This window comes from Oryzias latipes, chromosome 3 (genome assembly GCF_002234675.1).
Source record: "Oryzias latipes chromosome 3, ASM223467v1".
Taxonomy (NCBI): domain Eukaryota; kingdom Metazoa; phylum Chordata; class Actinopteri; order Beloniformes; family Adrianichthyidae; genus Oryzias; species Oryzias latipes.
The window spans coordinates 17,629,060-17,648,280 of record NC_019861.2 but is presented as its reverse complement, the minus strand read 5'-3'; the positions used below and the strand labels follow the sequence as shown (position 1 = coordinate 17,648,280).

At 39.5% G+C, this 19,221-nt stretch overlaps 1 protein-coding gene across 1 annotated transcript; it reads right to left on the bottom strand.

The window, feature by feature from the left end:
- Positions 1-102: 102 nt before the first annotated feature.
- cdh15 (cadherin 15) lies at positions 103-18,511 on the bottom strand. Its single transcript, XM_004067050.4, has 14 exons — positions 18,247-18,511; positions 11,627-11,794; positions 10,512-10,667; positions 9,955-10,099; positions 8,693-8,874; positions 8,488-8,616; positions 8,153-8,341; positions 6,045-6,289; positions 5,812-5,948; positions 4,479-4,709; positions 4,139-4,378; positions 3,790-3,938; positions 3,458-3,649; positions 103-919 (listed from the first exon to the last, which is right to left on the bottom strand). Exons 1-14 carry the CDS (start codon positions 18,295-18,297, stop codon positions 719-721), a joined length of 2,415 nt encoding a protein of 804 aa, XP_004067098.2. The 5' UTR covers positions 18,298-18,511; the 3' UTR covers positions 103-718.
- Positions 18,512-19,221: the final 710 nt, after the last annotated feature.

Genomic DNA, 19,221 nt, shown 5'->3' with positions numbered 1-19,221 from the left:
CCTTATTAGTGTAATTCATCTAAATTTGGTTAAAAAATAAAGCTACAAGTCATATACATTACATGTAATGAAATGTGGTCAAAGCAGTCAGTAAGGCTTTTATGTAACTAAAAAAACATTTATTTGCAGACAGCAGTCAACTGAGATTTCCATGACTGTTATAATCAAAGAAAAACACATCTGTCATTAATCCAAATAAGTGATTACAGATTATTGTGTTGCTATTTTGAAGGAAAAGCTTCTGGAAAATGAATGATGGAATGAAGGATTCAAAAAAGCAAACGTAAAGGAAAAATCTCAATCTCAGAAAATACTCACTCTTGTAAAAAAAAAAGAAGATACATATTAACCTGGTTGTTCATATTTTACATGTTTGTGCATCATTACTGAACCATGCAGGCTGGATAAACAACAAACATCAACACCTATCTGTGCCTGGTAGCATGCACAGCCCCTTTCCTCTAAACTTCCTTTTCCATGCACAGACTTCCTGCTCTAACACAAAAACTTGCTCAAAGTCTTTCTAAGCTGTATCACAGCTACCTTCAAAAAGAGACATAAGCCACATTCAACATAAGAAAAAGAGTTTTTACTTGTGACACTTTCAGTCCTGAGCTGAAATCGTTCTAAACGAGTCCAGAAAAGCACCTGAGGCATGATCTGTGCCCCTGAATACTGATGAACCGAGCAGGTCCTGGCATCGAGAGCTCCTTCCTCTTTAATGCGAGTCGAACAGATTAGCCAGTTTCTGAAAGCGAGGCCCCCAGTCGTTGAGGTAATCATAGTCCTGATCCTCATCAGAGCTGCCCGAAGCGATGGAGCTGAGGCTGCCTGCCACAGACCCGTCTCCCTCGTAGTCGTAGATCAGGGCCGTGTCATAAGGGGGCACGTTCGGGTCGGTGTCTGCAACCACCAAGCCCTGAGAGGGGAAAAAAAAACACTGAACACATGAGCACACACTGGAAAAACAACACCAGAATACATGAGCACACACTGCACTGAAGGTTCTGTTTAATCTCTAAACGGATAGTTTCCCTTTCAGGTCAAAGTAAACCTTTGAAAACAGGGAAACATTTAGAATGAGATTATAGTCTGGAGTCGTGACAACCAGAGACTCAAAAATCTAACTGAATCCATTTAAACACCAAAAACATGCAATAGAAAAGCTTCATAGCTAGAATTTAGTAGTCATTTTTGGTCATCTGCAGTGATGTTAAAATGAAATGTGGCCATGTGGAAGAATTTGGACAAAAGGCTTTTTTCAGAACAACAACTTCCAAAACAATGTTTTACCTATTGAATGCATGAAACATGCATTTTTAATACATTTTTAATGTATAAAAAATGTAAATATATATATATATATATATATATATATATATATATATATATATATATATATATATATATATATATGCTTTTATTGATGTTAAAGTATTTCTTTTGGTGACTAAAGTAAATCTCCTGTTTAAAATTTGACACTTTAAAATATTTGTAAGAAGTGTTTTATGAGGTGGCAGAAATGTGAAAATACTTTAAGTGAATCTCATGCTATAAAAGAGGGGAAATGTCATGTATTCAGACAGCGTACAGTTGTAACATCAATTTCTGAAAGGTACACATAAACCTCTTCATGCCATGTTGTTTATTTGCATCGCATCATATAATCCAGGACTTCAGTCATCACCTTGAACGGCAAAAATGTTGAAGAATTCTTTTTATAAAATTGAAAATAAATGCAGGCATGAAGGCGTGAAGAATGAAAGAAGATAATAAAATAAAGAGTTCAGAAGGGCAAAACACACCTTTTTTAAACTAGTGATTCTGAAAAAAACACTAAAAGGTGTTAGAAAAGTTGCAGCAATACAATGTCACTGCTGTTTGCTCAAAGCACACCATAAACTTAGCACAAAAAGTTCAGTATGTGGATTGACAAGTTCATCTATCTTAACCTGCTGTGTCCCTTTCGGGGACTCTGGGCTGCTACTGGGGAGAGGCGGGGTTTACCATGAACACACTCATGGACAATTTAGAGTCACCAATTAATCTACAAAGCATGTTTTTGGAATGTGGGAGGAATCTGAAGTTCCCAAAGAAAACTCACACAAATACTGATAACAAAATGTGAAACCAAAAGCACATTAAACAAAGTGAAACAGGCTCCACGGTGGCGCAGTGGTTAGCACTCTTGCCTTACAGCAAGACCCAGCTGGGGACTAGGTGTGAGTGTGCATGGGTGTGTGATTGTGGCCCTGGGACAGACTGGCAGGTTTATTATGTCCTCAAATTTAAATGATATCTACTCTGCCAAACATTACATCAGAGTCAGCAGCAGAATGAGTTTTTTGACAAAGAAGATTTGACATGAGGTAAAAGCAGACACCCAGCTCTGCTGCTGATCTCACAAATGCATGTTCCTTTTACATGTTGAACCTTGTAACCCTTGTGCTATCCTAGACACTTTAACGTTGGGAGTTGGGTCATCTAGATCCACTAGACAGTGCTCTGAACCTTTTTTCTTCAATGATTTGTGATCTTCACTGGTGTTCATGGATTACATGAAATCTTTCCACCTTTATCCACCTTTGTCATGGTAGGGAGAACACGTCAATGTAAGGGGGGGGGGGGGGGGTCATCTGAGATAGCACAAGGGTTTTAAATGCAAAGCACAGAGTTGTACTCTGTACTTTCCAGAATACTGTACATGTTTTCTTTCCCCCCCATGTATTTCAATTCATCCCTGAGGAAAACGAGTAAACTTCTGGAAACAACAAAAGCTTAATCTATCCCCTACAGAAGTCTAAAAAGTAAAGTAGGAAGAACAAGAATTTAGAGTAAGAAATAAAATAAAAAATTCTTGTTCTCTCAGTGCACTCCTATAAATTCCCTCTAAGCCATTTGTCAGACATTTCAAAGCTCCCCCGGAGCAACAGAAAACCCCTCTTGTATCCTTTTTCCCTAATTTACTACCACTCTCAAGGATCCCAGAGAGCAGCACAACACTTTGACCTGCATAAAAGAGGAACTTGTCATTGAAGACAAATCTTGCATGAAAATGTGCGTGTTTAGACGAGTAATGATGTTTAACAAAATGTGCAGTTGTGGTTCAGTGTGTTCTGCCTGTTGGAAAACCTTTAAGGAGCTTCAGCCTCACTGCAAAAAGTGAATCTTACAGAAATAAAAATGCCTTATCTCGCAAAAACAAAATCACAATCATGTCAAGCAAGTTTTTCAATAACCAAATAATCTTTGTTTAGTCACAAGAAGTTTTTTCCTTAAAGAAGAATTTCTAGTAAAACAATTTTTTTACCCCATAGTCAGAGCTTTTTAAAGCTTAGTTAAATAAAATCTGCCAATAGGGGAAGATGTTTTGACATATGGGGCTTGTTTCTTTAGTGTAAGCGACACATTTCTTTAAAACCATCAAGTGAACATCTTCCTCTGCCTTCTTCCTCACATCATTGATGTAGTCCTCGATGTCTGTGGGATTTGCAGGAGGCCTTCGGGGGTAGATGGGAGAGGGCAGGTTGTGCGGGGCATCCCTCCTCAGGGGCTGCTTGCTGCGAGGAACTCCAGTCCCGGTGTAGTAAGAGCGTGGGGAGGAAGGGGCATCATGGGGGTTCCAGAACAGGTCAATGTTAAAAGCGTTCTGGAACGAGAGAGGCAGAAGCAGGCACTTTGATTTTTTTAAGACAAAACACAGACATTAAAAAAAAAAAGTGAAGGGAAGTGAGTTTGTCATAATCAAGCTGCAGCCCTGACCTATGAGTGAAATTTAAGAGCGTTTACCTCATCCTCCTCACCCCCTCCTTGCTCGTCATAGTTGAGGATGTTGTCACGTACGTCGTCCTCTGAATCCCCGACTAGCAGACCTGTTCCTTTCTTCATGTGGTGCCGTCTTCCACAGGCAGCCAGAGTCACGGAAAGAAGCAGCAGCACTGCATGGATGTACGAAGTCTCGTATAAAAAAATCTGATCCCATCTGCTATGATTTCTTTGAAAGTATGACTATTTTTTGACAGTTTTTGGCAGAGCATACAACCATCTGCAAATCAAAGTTACTCTGCAGAAAGGCGAATAACCTTCTCTTTGTTCAGCTGAGAACTGTTTGTATGACTGAGCTGCCATTGACACTCACACAGCAGAACTGCAGCACAGGCGATGATGATGATGACAGCAATGAAACTGACTCCCACACTGGAACCTAAGACAGCCCCCGCCTCAGATTTGCAGTCTCCATAGGAGTCGCACAGACACACTGTGACATTGACCTGACTGTTAGCACTCATGGGCGGACTGCCTGAGTCGCTCACCGCCACTCTGACTGCATACTCTCCCGCCTCCAGTTCTACGGTGGGCTGAAGCGAAGCATGTGTGTCTAGAAAAAAATGAGCCCAAAAACAACATCAAAACAGTATTATTCTTAAAAGAATATTTTTGTTTTTGATAAATTCCCACCACTAAGTTTTTGTCTTTACCATTGACTTTCACTACTGTCCAGTTGGCTGACTGATCAAAAAACAATTCAAAAATGAAAGGTGCAGCATGTGGATGGCGATCTTCATCCACAGCAGTCAGAAACAGGCCATATCGGCTGCTGCTGACACCTCTGCAAATGTAGCCGCTTGAAGGATGGAGCATTGGGGGGAAGTCATTGGTTTCTTCCAGAACCACCTTCACTGTTGCCGTTGATGACAAACCACCAGCATCTAAGCATGAGAGAACAAACACACACAGTTTTTTATGCTTGGTGCTAATGATGACTTCAAGTCTTTTTCTCTTTTTTACATTAACAATAATCAGTATTAATCTAAAACATTTACATTTTTACTTTGAGTCCTGAATGATTAAATAAGAAAAGCCAAATGAAAGAAGAATCATCTCTGTGGTTGTTTATATGAGCACAAACATGAACCACATTAGAGGGAAAGCTGTGTAAATCTCTTTCGTAAATGTTTAAGACCAGTAAGATGAACAAATTTGTAAGATTATTCCAGATAAAAAAAGAAAAAAAGCAACAACTCTGACATCCATCGAGATCTTGTCAAAACAAAATGCATGGAGGAGTGTTGAGGTCAGGCTTGATTTTTTATTGTTTAGTAAGCTGTAAACTGCTGCTTTGAATACTTGTATTAGCAGTCCACGCCATCAAGACCAACTACCTTTCAACAAACAGACCTTCCAACCATATTACTTGTGGTGGAAATGTCATGATTTGGCAAAAAGAAGATTGTTGGACAATAAAAGAAGATTGAAATGATAAATACTGAATTCTACCAATTAATTTGGAAGAAAAAAACAAGTTGGGAGGAGCAAGAGATTATATAAAGGATTCTTTATTGAAAAAAAAGTTAGTAAGAATGTTCAGGAAGCAGCTAGCCACAGTTCTGAACTCTAAAGTGTTCATTTAGATTAGGTATAGATTAACCCTTGTGCTATCTTAGATGACCCCACCCTTACATTGACATGTTCTCCCTACCATGACAAAGGTGGATAAAGGTGGAAAGATTTCATGTAATCCATGGACACCAGTGAAGATCACAAATCATTGAAGAAAAAAGTTTCAGAGCACTGTCTAGTGGGTCTAGATGACCGAACTCCCAACGTTAAAGTATCTAGGATAGCACAAGGGTTAAATCAGTAGACAGACTGGGACTTGTTCAATTATATTTTTAAAATTTACATAACAATGTTAAGCTGTTTTCCTTAGCACAGACAAGCATTTGTTCATATAAACTGATGTGGAACTCCTGTTGCTGCATGGCCTGAAGTTTTCATGGTGTATGTCTTCACGGTAAGTGAAGGACTCACCTGTGACCCTGACAGCAGCACTGTAGGAGTTGTCTTCAACATGTGGAGATCTCATGTTAAATGCTCTCTTCACTGAAATGTCTCCTGTGTTTCTGTCCACTTCCAGCCACCCCTCTGGGTCTCTGAATATTTCATAACTAAGATACACACAAAAAAGAGGAAGCTGTTGTTTTTAGCGTCAGATTTGTTGGACCATTAGTAAACTTTCTTTGCAGAGTTCTGCTGTTTCATACCTGAGCTCAGAGTTGTCTGGATCAAAGGCAGTTATGCGTGTCAGTGGTGTCCCAGGAAGCAGGGACTCTGGGGCTTTGATCACGATGGGGTCTTCTCTGAAGTATGGACCTTCATTCTTGTTAACGACTGTGACCACCACTGTGGCGGTGCTCGGTTGCAGTTTAAAAGCCTTCCTGCTCAGGGGAATAACGTTTTCCACGGTTAAAAGCAGGAGATGCTCTTTTTGGGTTTCATAATCCAGTGGCTGCAAAGCAAAGTGCAGGAAACAGTTATTTTCATACATGAGAAAGAAGCGCAGCAAAGAAAACAAAGGGAATCAATTTAGTATATTCAAATCGTTTTAAACTGGATCTTAATGTAAACTGCAAGGAAGGTGAAAAAGGGTCACGTCTGCTTAACCCTTGTGCTATCCTAGGCACTTTAACATTGGGAGTTGGGTCATCTAGACCCACTAGACAGTGCGCTGAACCTTTTTTTCTTCAATGATTTGTGATCTTCACTGGTGTCCATGGATTACATGAAATCTTTCCACCTTTATCCACCTTTGTCATGGTAGGGAGAACACGTCAATGTAAGGTTGGGATCATCTAAGATAGCACAAGGGTTGAACCAGCTCTAGTTAGAAAAATTAACCACTAGATGGTGGAGTTTAGCTGTGTTTGACAGAAACACCCAAAGGCACATTAGATGAAATTATGAAAACACAGTTTGATTTGAATTCCTGTAGGAGGTTTCTGCCTGCAAATTAGGATGTTTCATTGGAGGTATGTTGGGGCATTTATAGGAAGCGGCTTTACTCCTACTTTTTTGGTACCATATGTAACCATATAGTATTTTCATGACAATTAAAAGTTGTTGAAGTTGAGAGGAACTAATTGCTATTTCCTGGTTGACTAAATTTACTTTTTTTTTTTTTTTGCAGTAAACATATTAGTTAGTACCGGGAAGTGTAAGGTACACCAATAGTTACCCAGGTAGTCAAATGTGGGAGTGAATCATGAAGTTACTTTTTAAGATACAGAAGCAAACAAGTAAAAGTCATATATAAAACACTAAATACGTATTACTAATTATTCTGAAATTATTCTAAAATTACTTCCCATTTAGAAGAGGTTCTGATGGACTGTTAACACCTCCATGCCCGCTTTTTATTTCCAATTATTAAAAAAAGAAAAAGCTCTTGTGTGTTTTTTTTCTGTTCAGTGTGCTGCTAAATTAGGTGGAATTCTGGATTTAAAGGTACGTTGCAAATAAGCAACTCATGGCGTGAAGGGGCTAAAGAAAAAAGGTTCATAAATTGAGCAGCAGGTATTCTTTATTTATTAACTGGATAACCCCATCTACATTTACTAAATGAGTCACATTTACTAAGTGAACTAACTGTACCCAAGTATTTAGAAATGCTTGTCTTCTCACACAATAAAGTAAAATGTTTAAGCTGCTACTCCATGCTGGCTGTTTTTCTCTATAATGGTTACCTTTTTAAGTCCTATTCTACTAAATATTTTTTGGACTTTCACTTCAACATGAGTAACATTGTTTTAAAATATCTTGCTTGAGCACAACTTTTGCTTATTGGGAAACCTTGACCCAAAAAAGAAAACAAGTTAACTTTACTGCAATCAAACAGTCTTTCCTGATTTGAACCAAAGCTAGAAAACAAAACCACGCAAATAAAAATGTCTTCACTCATTGGTTAGGAATTATGAGGCCAGGGCAAAGCAACTAGAGGCAGAAATTATGTAAGCCCTGCACTTTGCAGTCTTTCTGGGGGTAGTTCATTCCAACTATATACTATAAACTACAAGGTAGCTTCTAAGAAGACATGACAGCAGCGCGAGCTATGTAAAGAGACAAAGAAAAGCGTGTAGGAAGATGTTCACTTTTTGTTCAAAACATAACTAAATCAATTAGTGTTAAATAAATTCTCAAAATCCTCCTTTAACCTTTGACCTTATCTGTTCTACCTAAGCATTTGTAAACCGATTTAAGGTGTGATGTGAACACTAGTGCTGCTTACTATACAAAAAAAAAAAGAACTTGAATTCTGCCCCTGATTTTCCTTTTCTCTGTCTTGTTTTGGAAACATGAGTGCAGCATGTGGTACCTTCACTACACTGATAACTCCTTGGTTGGTGGCAGGATCCGTTGTGATGGCAAAGCTGCGTTTGGGGTCATTGGAGGGCAATATTGAGTATCTGGCCTCCCAGTTTGTTGTTCCTCTGTCATCTCTGTCTGTCACATTCACTCGACCAATCTCAAAGTAGGACTTGTTTTCCTCTGCTGTCATGTTGTACTACACAGAACACAAAAATCAAAGGATTTTGGCCAGTCAGGTTGAATATCATTTTTCATGTCAGTTATTAGCAGAAAATATGTACACAACTCTTGTTAAACGGCTCAAAAACAGTTTTTAAAAGTCCATCGTAGATCGTGACTCACCGAGGCAGGGCTGAACTGAGGTGCATGGTTGTTGATGTCCGACACATTAATAAATGCTTCCCCTTCGGTGGTTAATCCCATGCCCCCCATATCAGCGACCTGAAGCTTTAACCTGAAACCCTTTACCACCTAGAATAGAGAGCAGCATACTTCAGCCAGAAGAACCCCATTGAAGGGATCTGCAAAAATCTGTATCCTCACTTACCTCTCTGTCCAGACCTACATCTCTTGTGTAGATGGTGCCAGTCTCATTATTAATCCCAAACATAGTTTTGGTGACAGCATTGGCGGGAATGCTCTCCTGACCAATTATAGAGTAACTCAGTGCAGCATTATCTGTCAATGGGTCGTCAGCATCTGTGGCTGACACTGACATCACCGACGTCCCTGTCACAGAATGTATTTAAAATGTATTTGTAATAAATGTATTTGATTACAAGTAAAGAGTAACTGCTGGAAACAGTTCTCAAGAACTAAGTAACAGTTTCAACATATTTAATTTATAGTCTAAATTATACATACGAACTCTGCCAATAAACAAGGTAAAACTAATGTGCAAATTCTGTCAATTGCAGACAATAAAGCAGAAATTTGACAATGTGAATAAGAATGATTATTCCGTAAAGCATTTTTGGTACCAACAAGGCTTTCCCTTATACATAGAATAAATAAAAGGGTGCAGGATTTTGGAATATTTATCAATTTTAAGATACTTTCAAGCATTTAAACAAACTATTTACTGGATTTTAAACATCATTGTTGAAATGAATAAATAACACAAAGTCTTGTTTTTTTACTTAATATATTTTCAAGCCAACATGAATAATTTACACATTATTGTACTTGATTTTTTTTTCAAACATGAATCAACTCAAGTAAAAGTGGAAGTATGGGGCAAAAAAACTACCCCTAGGGTGCGCAATCTTTTACAAAACTTACTTCAGTAAATTAGACTTGAGTTCTCAAATTAACATGGTATTTGGTTTAAATTTCCCAAGATTCCCCAAACCTTTTTAGATTTGGTGGTCTATGGATATTTAAGTGAAAATCTGTTGGCAAATCCCAAAACCTCCGTCTTTCCTTCAAACAAATGAGTACTATTTTATGTTTTGTATTTTGGAAATTTGGAAACCCAGTCTGAATACCGGGTAACTGTAAATCAAATAGTAGCTAAACTAATTGATTTTTAATAGACCAGAAAGTGTTGTGAAGGGAATTTCCCTGTCGTGGTATCTGTTGTTCTTGTTATTACTGAGGCAGAAAAGGTACAACATTTGTTTCTGATTTATAAAAAGGACAAGTAACACAGTAAACTATCGAAAAAAAATAAAAAGGAGTCTTATAACCACTCATGGTATTGTCATAAAAATAAACAAAAATAAAAATAGGGACGTGTTAATGATGATATACAGTGGGATGTTTTTCAGCTCATGTGAGGATGTTTTTTAGGCCTGTATGGAGCCGTACCTGGAACAGCGAACTCAGAGACGGAGCCAACAAACTGCCTCCGAGTGAAAATGGGTTTGTTGTCATTCTGATCCAGAACCACAATCTCAATGGTTGTGGGGTTCTCCAGCCTCTCCCCGCTGGGAGACAGTGCAAAGGCTTTAAGCTACACACAAATATACATAAGAAAAAGAAAAAAAATCATTAGATGATTTTGCAGATCAAAGTCGCCAACGTCAAAAAGTTTGTCCTCTTAGTGGGTTGTTAATTTAGTTAAACAAAGGTGAACTAAACAGTTTACTCAATTTGATTCAAGGTGAATGTGGTTGACGACCACAACACATGCTGGCAGAAAGAAAAGTGCTGGTCATTCATCCGTGACACATTTGGAAGAACTATCCCCCAAGATGCCTATAAAATCCTTGAGAAATTGCCCCTTGGCTGTTTGTACTGTGTCTGACACGGTGATATACGATGCAGAACAGAAACATTTGCTTTAAAACATGTGAGAGGTCTTACTGTGCACTGCAGCTTGTTGTAATAAACCCCTCCCTGATTGCTCTTTAATGATGTCTTACCGTGAAACTGCTGTGCTTCTCTCTGTCCAGTGGCTGCTTGCTCCTGATTACTCCTATTTTGTCATCAATCTCAAACAGGTTTTTGGGCTCCTGGTCGACTCCCGGACCCTCCAACTTGTAGATCACCTCACCCAAGAAGATTTTGTCTGATTTGATCTGGGTAGGAGGAAAAAAAAGATGGTGACTGCTCTTGGGAAGGTATGGAGGAATATTGCAATGCCTTTTCTTCAATGCCAGATGTGGAACATAAACCTGGAGATGAGAGTGTTTGAACTCAGAGAGGCCTCTGCGATGCAAAACTAAGAATAACAAAGAGTCATTTTATGCATTTTTTTTGCTTTGTCTTTGCTATGTTGATGGATCAGCAGATGTAAAAAGTGCAACTCCAGAAAGTTGCAACCAACACTCAAATCTTAAATAAAACTATCAAATTGTGTTAGCAGCCAGTGTTATTTTTTGGGAACAATTGATATTTTTTGAAAACTATGTGGTCTAAACTTTTAAGCAATGCTTCGTTTTTTTTAGAACATTTATTCTTAGGTTTTTCAAAATAAAAGCAGTGAGTGTTTTTACATCTATTCACCCATTTTCCAAACCCACTTTAACCCTTTTAGGGGCATGGGGTTGCTGGACCCTATCCAAGCTACTGTTAGGCAAGGTGGGGGATATCCAGGAAGAGTTTTCAGTTTGTTGTAGGGCTTACAACACACACATTTACGGTCACAGCTAGGGACACTTTAATTTAAAATCTTTAATTAACATTTGAAGCATATTTTTGGACTTTTGGGGAAAACTCACACAAGCACGAGGAGAACTTTTTTGTGTGCAAACTCCACACAGAAAGGACCCAACAGGGATTTGAACCAGGATCTTCTTGCTTTGAAGCAAGAGTGCTAACCACTACACCACTGTGCAGCACCCAATAAAATACAATCCAACAATATTGAGTTAACACAACCACAAGACAATTCACATTCATTTTAATTATGTTTACATCAAGCAAACTATAAAAATTCCGTCAAGCTAATACGTGAGGGAAAATAGCACAACATTTTCTTCTTTAACTGAGATATATGTAGATAGCTTTTGCAATAACTCAATGTTTTTTTTTTTACCTGAACAAGATCTTCAGGGACTTGCTTGCTGTTCTCCAACACTCTGATTGGAGGGATGATCCAGTCCCTCTTCATTCTGGCCAGACCCCTGCCTTGATTTCTCCAGGGAAATAGAGCCCAAGGACGCAGCTCTGCCTCACCATAGTGATGTTCTGCAGAGCTCCACACCTGAAGGAAACACATTCACACTCATTCAGATCACATGCATTTTTGTAAACCTCAGGAAGTCTTCTTCGTGGAAGGTAACACAGCCTTGCATGCATTTGCAGCTGCTTGATGTCCCCCATGGCTTGGACATTCCCGGAGTCCTGGTGGAGTTGCTGTGTTCTAATTGTGGTGCAGAGAATAGCTGGTTGATGTGGAACTGTCCAGAGTAGAGGTAGCAGCATCAAGTTTCATTCATCAATCCGTATTTTTGTCTACTTCCTTTGATGGGGGGGCAAATTCATCTCAGCAAACACAAACAGTCGTGCTCTTTTCATAAGGCCTCCATCATCACATTTCTGTTTTGGCTGTGTTCACACAGCCATGCACGCCCCCGCACAGCACATGTGAGAAAATGCACACAGCAGCTGCCGTCTATGGATTAAGATACTCTGCTTTCCCAGCCGCATTCCCGCTCACACTTACAAATTCCCCTCTATGCTCAATTCTGCACCTGACTGGGAATTTGGGGTCACCTTACGGATCTGCCTTGCTGGAGGAATTCCACGCTCATGCGCGCGTTCTCCCACAGCAAAACGTATACGCATGAGCACTGATGGAACACACACCCACACACATGCTCACACACATTTCCTTTGTTCACTTCCTGCTCTTCACTGGGATTTCTCCAGATCCGGCATTACATCACACATACTGAACAGCTCAAACGCACAATCCACGGAACCAGAGAGATTTATACATCCTTGTGATCTCATGCACATGTGACTTGATAATGATGATTAATCCATCTCATCAGATGCACATCTTAAGCATGGATGTAAACTGTGTATATGTTGAATAAATGCTGTGATTGGGTTGTGATTACAGCTCTGTCTTTGCAGAGACTGTGTTGATCCTCTGGCATGCTGCTTGCCTGTAAAAGGAGGAATGGAAACCATGGCTGGCATCTGCAGATCCAGTCAGAGGCCAGGCTAATCTCAGCCTCTTCTATATTCCTGACCCCTGACGCTTTAGCGCCTTCAGCCATTGTCCACCACACACTCAGAGATGTTTACGTACATTCAAGAGCTAAATGTTCCTTGAACATGTATCCAAACTTACAGTTTTTCAACACTTCAAGTCTTAGACCTTTAAAAAGCTTTGATGAGCTCTCAATGCTTCTGGTTGAAGCTCATATTCTGTCATTCAGCCCTTGTGGTTAACAGCTGAGGAGCAGTTGTATTTCTAAGAATAGCCCTTTCTAAAGTATTTATGCTTATTAAAGCCTGGGTGTCGACCGTTGTGTTACTTTGAGAAATCATATAAAGTAAACAGCACAAGGATAGGAAGTTTCCCTTAATTCATCATGACTCACAACTCTTAAGCTACATTCACACCGCCCCCAGCAACCCGCGTTCAAATGGCCATTTCCAATGTAAAGTAAATGCGTGTTTTGGGCTTCCAAATTCAAAATTCTCTTGGTCGTGAATTACTACGCAAGTTTTTAAGTCTGTTTTTGGGCTCTACGGCCATTGAATGTGTGTTGCAAGGTAAACCAGTTGAACTTTGTTCAATCAGATACCTGGACTTGGCATCTCCTTTAATTCAGGGAAGTGCCAACAGTTTGAAAATTGATCATAGATCCTTGATCAATTAATGCAGTTTCTGCCCGGCCGGAATTCTATGACACCAAGTCATTCACATATCATAATAGACCTAAGAAAGAAAAAGCCTGGAACAACATGTGCAAGATTCGCACAACCTGAATATTTCACACCAAGCCTCTTTCAACTGTAGGTGTTGGGCATACACTAGTATTGTGTAGCATCAGTCCAGTCTGAACACCATATGCTAAAAACATGGCATTACAACTATTTTTCTTCATGTAAACCGTCAGAACTTAAGTAATAGAAGCCACGGGGCGGCTAAAAAGAATTTAGGACATCATGTGTGTATGACATCATAGAAGGAGGTTTAAAAGACAGTTTTATGCATCTTAACGCTCCTAGAACAGCCTGTTTCACATGTGAACATGTTAGTGTTTAACAAAAAGGAAATGTGTTTGAGATGAGACAAGGAAGCTGGTCCATCATCACTGCAGCTTCTAAGAAAAAAAAAGTATTTAAAAAGAGAATAACAATGAATTAAACTGACATGGTTTGGATTAGTCATTCGACATCTTTCTCACTTTAAGGCAGTAACTTAAATATACCTTAAAAGAAAGCCTCCATAAATGGTAAATGATGTTTAAAGAGAGTTTGCATTGAAAGAAACCATCTCCCTCTTCACTCTGGTGGACACATGAATATGACACTGTTTTGATAATGAAGTATTATGGAGCAGAGTTCAGATCTGCCAAGTTTGATGCATTAAATATTTCTGTTAAGAGCCACGGAGTGTTCCAGCTTAAACAGGGCATGAAACATTGAAGCAGTTAGCAGAGACTAGACTTTGTAGAACACTCAATCTGTACGTCTATGAATTTGCTTTTTCATACTTTCCACTGTCTAACATGACACAGAGTCATGGACAGTGGCTCCGCTGAGTATCTACTTTAATGTTTTTACCAGAACTGCACGCAGCAACCCCAAAGTGTCAGATTTCCAATTAGGCCAGCGGGGCCCGCCTCTGACAGGCTGGGTGATGACACCACACACAGATGAACTGTTTCAGAGGCTTTTCCCAGATACTTTTACAGCGCGGCCTTTCACCTGGGACTCCGACAGAGGTAACAACAGCTTGTTTGGATATAAAGCGGCCTCACAGTCGGAGTTGTAAAACGCTATATTATGCTGCCTTTGCCAAGTTTAACTTCCCTCTGTTTCTGGCTGCGGAGAGTGTGTGGAAAGGCTTTTCAATCTGGTGAAGATAATCATCTTGACCCAACAACATGACACTTTTTGTTCCTGATAATGACGTGTCTTGCACTTATAAATTTAGCAAAGATATAAAGGGTTAGATGTCAAATACAAGCCTTCAGTGGAAGACCATAACTGTACATTTTCTCTGTGAGGTTTGACATGGCTGCTCAAGCATTCACCCTGAAACATTCCTTTACAAAGCAGTCAGAGCTGCTTTTGGTAAAAGTATAAGCTCAACTAATTAGTAAGATGTAAATCTTTTCACTGAATTATGAACTTCTGTTCTATCTTTGGCATTTTAGCCCCCTATTATGAGTGAAGTCTGCCTCTGCAGCTTGAGCAAATGCAACTGTGGTGCAACTGTGCACAGGTGCATCTCTGTTCATTTCTGCATCTGTTCATCAAGCAGCGACAGTCAAGCTGTCAGTCATCAGCAGAGCTGGTCCCAGCCCCCCTCCAGCTCTTTGCTAAGTCATGAATGCCTGGCAAGGGCAGGAACACTATTTTTGGTGGCACTGCAAACATTTCTCCTCCTTTGAACAAATGTTCAGGCCGTTGGGAAGCAGTGCAAGGTTATGGCTTTGAACTGCAACAAAGTTACCCTCAGAGGAATGAAAAACAGGCTGAAAGTTGTATGCATTTTACAGATTGTGCTACGTTTTTATTATACTTGATTAAAAGTTTGATCCATAAGTACTTTAAGACATACAGTTACAATAGACCATCTAAAAAAAACGTTCAAAATCATTTCTGTGCGTGCAGGAAGAGGTGTCAAACATTGCAAAGGAGTTACTTTAGACCCATAAGAGCCTGCAAGGTTCATTAATGAGGGTGACCATCTTCTTCAGACGTTTAGAGGTTCACAGACACATTAGAAAAAAACAACTACCATAAAAAGAATGTCAGCCAGGTTCTCTTTATTTTTAATGCCAGTGAACCAAAAACACAGCTTCTGTTAGACATTCTTAAGTAACCTCACTGGGAACTTCCTTTCAAACTTTTCTCCCATCAGAACATCAGTAAATCCTTTGTGTTTTTTTTAAAAACTGAAATTAATATTTAAAGGTTTGCTGGAGATTTATGTTTACAAAGAAACAATATTTCAATTTCAAGGAAAAATGTTTTGTTCTGTATAGTTTTATGGCACAAACTGCTAACACGTCTTGGCACTGCTGCGCGATTGCTCCTGTGTAAGCCCTTTAAATCAACAACAACCGTTGCCAGCTGTTCTTTCATGTCTTAGCCAATAAAAAATAATGAGGGAAGAAAAAAAAAGAAAAAAGGAAAGTGTGGAAATGGACTTTACGCTTCATCTTACTTGTTTTAAGGAGCAGGAAGTCATGTCTCTACCCTTTGGTTTCATAGTTATATTAAAAGGAGTAAAAGAAGCCTGAAGGTACGGACTCGCAGCAGGACCTGAGCTTCATAGAAAATGCTCTACAGACTATTTCCGATAAGCGGGATCACAGCTGGCTGCTTGATGTGGACTTGATTTCATGCTTCGGGAGGAACCTGCTTCTGCTTCTCTGAGGAGGATTACAGAGTGGGACAAATGGCATTGTGCATGCATCTGGGAGCAGCTGTGCCTGCTGCCCACTCATCACCACAACATCCAGCCAACAGGCCCAAAACGCTTCAGCTCCAACCAGGAACATTAAACAAGCAAAAGATATCAAGTGACTCTGAAAGCTTTGGTTGGATCAGCAGCTGTTGATGGGTAAATACCTTCTTTTTTCAATTATTCACAAGATATCTGAACAATTTCATTGATGACAGAAAAAGAAGTCTTCAAAGTGTTCCTTGGGGACTTAAAGCGCTCTAAAAGAAATGTTTTCCTCACAAAGGTTTCTTGGAAAACCACATTTGCTTGGAGGGATTCTGTTTGCACATAAGGGTGTTGTGACATTTGGCTTTAAAATGAAAGGCTCCTCATGGACCTCCCAATCCCCTTCCTTTAAACAGAGCATTGACATGGGAACAAGGCTGTTCCTTTTCAGAAACAACTGTTGTTTAAAAAAAAAACCTTAACCAAGTCACAGCAAAAAATAAAAAATAAACAACCATAAAGGAGGTAAAAATATAAAAATATAGCTCAAGTCCAGAGATAACATGGAACTAAATAAAAATGTGACCAAATGACATGGATAATAGATCTTTTTCTCAGAGGATGAAGTTTTGTCAGTAATAAAGACAAATTCAAAGATGTTTTACATGTGTTTGTATTGCATATCATAAAAGCAAGGTTTGTCTTAAGGAGAAAGGCCTTCATGTTACATCAGTAATGCACAGAAGTGTGTGTGTGGACTGTATTAAGGTGGAGCCAAAGGTGTAGTCACATGACCCACTACCTTTAAACCAGATTTTGATACCAATCTAAAGCCTGCCATCCTGGCAGGATATGACCTCACTCTGTCTAATGTGGCATTTAGGCCTGAAAGGACTCCGCCCACATTTGTGAACACTTAGAGGTAAATTTGTATTTAAAAAAATGGATTTTGTTCTTTCCATTTTTCTTTGAGTTAAGGTATCACAGATAATAAATCTAACCAAATACAAAACAAATGTCTTTGCAATATTTTAATATTTTTGCTTTGCCTAAAATGTCTTCTGTTTGAATTGTATTTTCATTGTCATCCTTCCCTTTACCCAGACAACAGCTGTACATTAGAACATGGTCCTAATCTATCTTGCCAGGTAAAATAGATGAAAGAAATGAACAAATCCACATTGGACTCAAGAGAGACAGACTTGGCTTTGCAATAGCTTCCGATGGTGACTTGGTGAGCTGCGCCTGGCACTTAATCCTCCGTTCACATGAGCCTAAATCCAGAAGCAGTTTTTCCTCACAGTAAAAACTAACCACAGAGTATTAAATCAAACCACAAAAACAGCAAACTTTAACCACAGAGACTTTCAGCTGGTCTTAACATTAAACAATTAGCAGGTAAGACAAACCTCAAAAGTAAAAAGGTCTAAATGATTCACTTCCACAGTGGTAAAGCAGCTCCAAAAAGTACAGTCAGAGGCCAAATTAATCCTCTGTCTAACCTGGACTGCATTACTACTCCAAACACATGGGAAGACTGATGGTCCTTGGAAGTGCAGTTGGCAATAAGTCAGTTTATATTGTCATCCATTCTCATAATGGCATCTTCTGACATGGGGTTCTAATGATGCCCTGAGCCCTTGTACACATCTGGAGCTTGGTCCTCCTCAAAGCACTTCATCATCCTTTCTCATGATGGAATGAAATGTTTGGATTGCTCACAAGATCTGATTGCATAGCCAGTGTGGCGTCACCATTGATGAAATCAGAATTGAGGACATCACTCAGGTAAAGACATAAATTGTATATTTGAGGAAAAAGGGTAGAAAAAAATCTGAATCTAAACATAGAGACAATCTTGGCGCAGAAAGTCACGTGGTGCGGCTCAAGTGCAAAACAGTGTCTTTACAGCAAATGGTTCATGCAAGTTTGTTGAAAATATTTCATGGAGACCAGAAGGTCGTGGAATACACGTCGCTTTCAGCCACTGGAGTGGCTCCTTGTTCTTTGATTGCTTAAATCTAGCATCTTCTCAAAAACAACAGTTTAAAGTTTTGATGATGACTTACCTGATGGAACAAAGCAGTCAGCACACACACCATCAACGTCCACACCTCCATCCTCAGCCGCACCCACAGATGCTGTCTGGACAGGTCTCAGTGCACTGACAGGTCCAAATCTCCTCTGTGGGTCCTGTGCACAGAATTCAACTTTCAAACCTTTCCCTGTCTTTCCTTCACTCTGTCCCCTGCAGGAACTCCCTGTAAGATCTCCTGCTCCTTTCCTCTCCCTCAAACTGTCTCTCACTGCTCCACCCTGTCCATAGCTGGGGTACGTCTCACAGTCGTGGTGTAAAGGGGGCTAGAGTTTCAGCAGCGGGCCTCCTATGAACCCCAGCACATGTGCTGTCACTCACAAGGCCAGTGAAAGAAGGAGAGGGAGGAAGAGAGATGCAGGGCAGCTGCTGGCTGGAAAGAATGGAGCAGTAAGTCTGGACAAAACGTTGCTGAATAACAAAGTTTCACAGAGACAAGTGAAGTAAAAAAAGCATTCTTCTCTAGTTTCATCTGGTCATCTGTTCTATTCGCCAAATTTGGACGACATGAAGTGTATATTTATAAGTACTTCAAACTACATTTCATAGAAAGCATTTTGGGATTTTACCACAGCTGTCTGCTCAGTGCAGCCGGGGATCAGACTGTGTCAAAGCTAACCCAAAGTCCAAATATAATACTTCAAATTTATTCCACATAACTGACCGTTTTAAAAAGAGTAGTAGAAAATATGTTAATGAACAAAATCCAAATGGGTTCATAACAACATACTTGTGAATTTTGGAGAAATTTGTTTTTCTGATCAAAATTTCTGAGTTTTTGGAAAAAAGTTTGGACGTCCATCTGTTGGATCCTTTCGGATGGATCCTTCCGGATGGATCCTTCGCAAATCCGTCTCCGTTCTGGATCTGTCAAAGTTACAGTCTAATTATACCGGATTGTATCTTATATTTATGTTCCATTATGTTTATATTTTTACCTTATATCAAA

What these genes read in the sequence shown, in the direction of transcription:
- cdh15 (XM_004067050.4), bottom strand. Translation starts at nt 18,297, where the DNA reads ATGGAGGTGTGGACGTTGATGGTGTGTGTGCTGACTGCTTTGTTCCAT. An exon ending in CTCTGAGTTCGCTGTTCCAG is followed by an intron (nt 8,875 to 9,954) that starts GTACGGCTCCAT and finishes ATTCTGTGACAG; the next exon opens with GGACGTCGGTGATGTCAGTG. An exon ending in ATGTAGGTCTGGACAGAGAG is followed by an intron (nt 8,617 to 8,692) that starts GTAAGTGAGGAT and finishes TCTCTATTCTAG; the next exon opens with GTGGTAAAGGGTTTCAGGTT.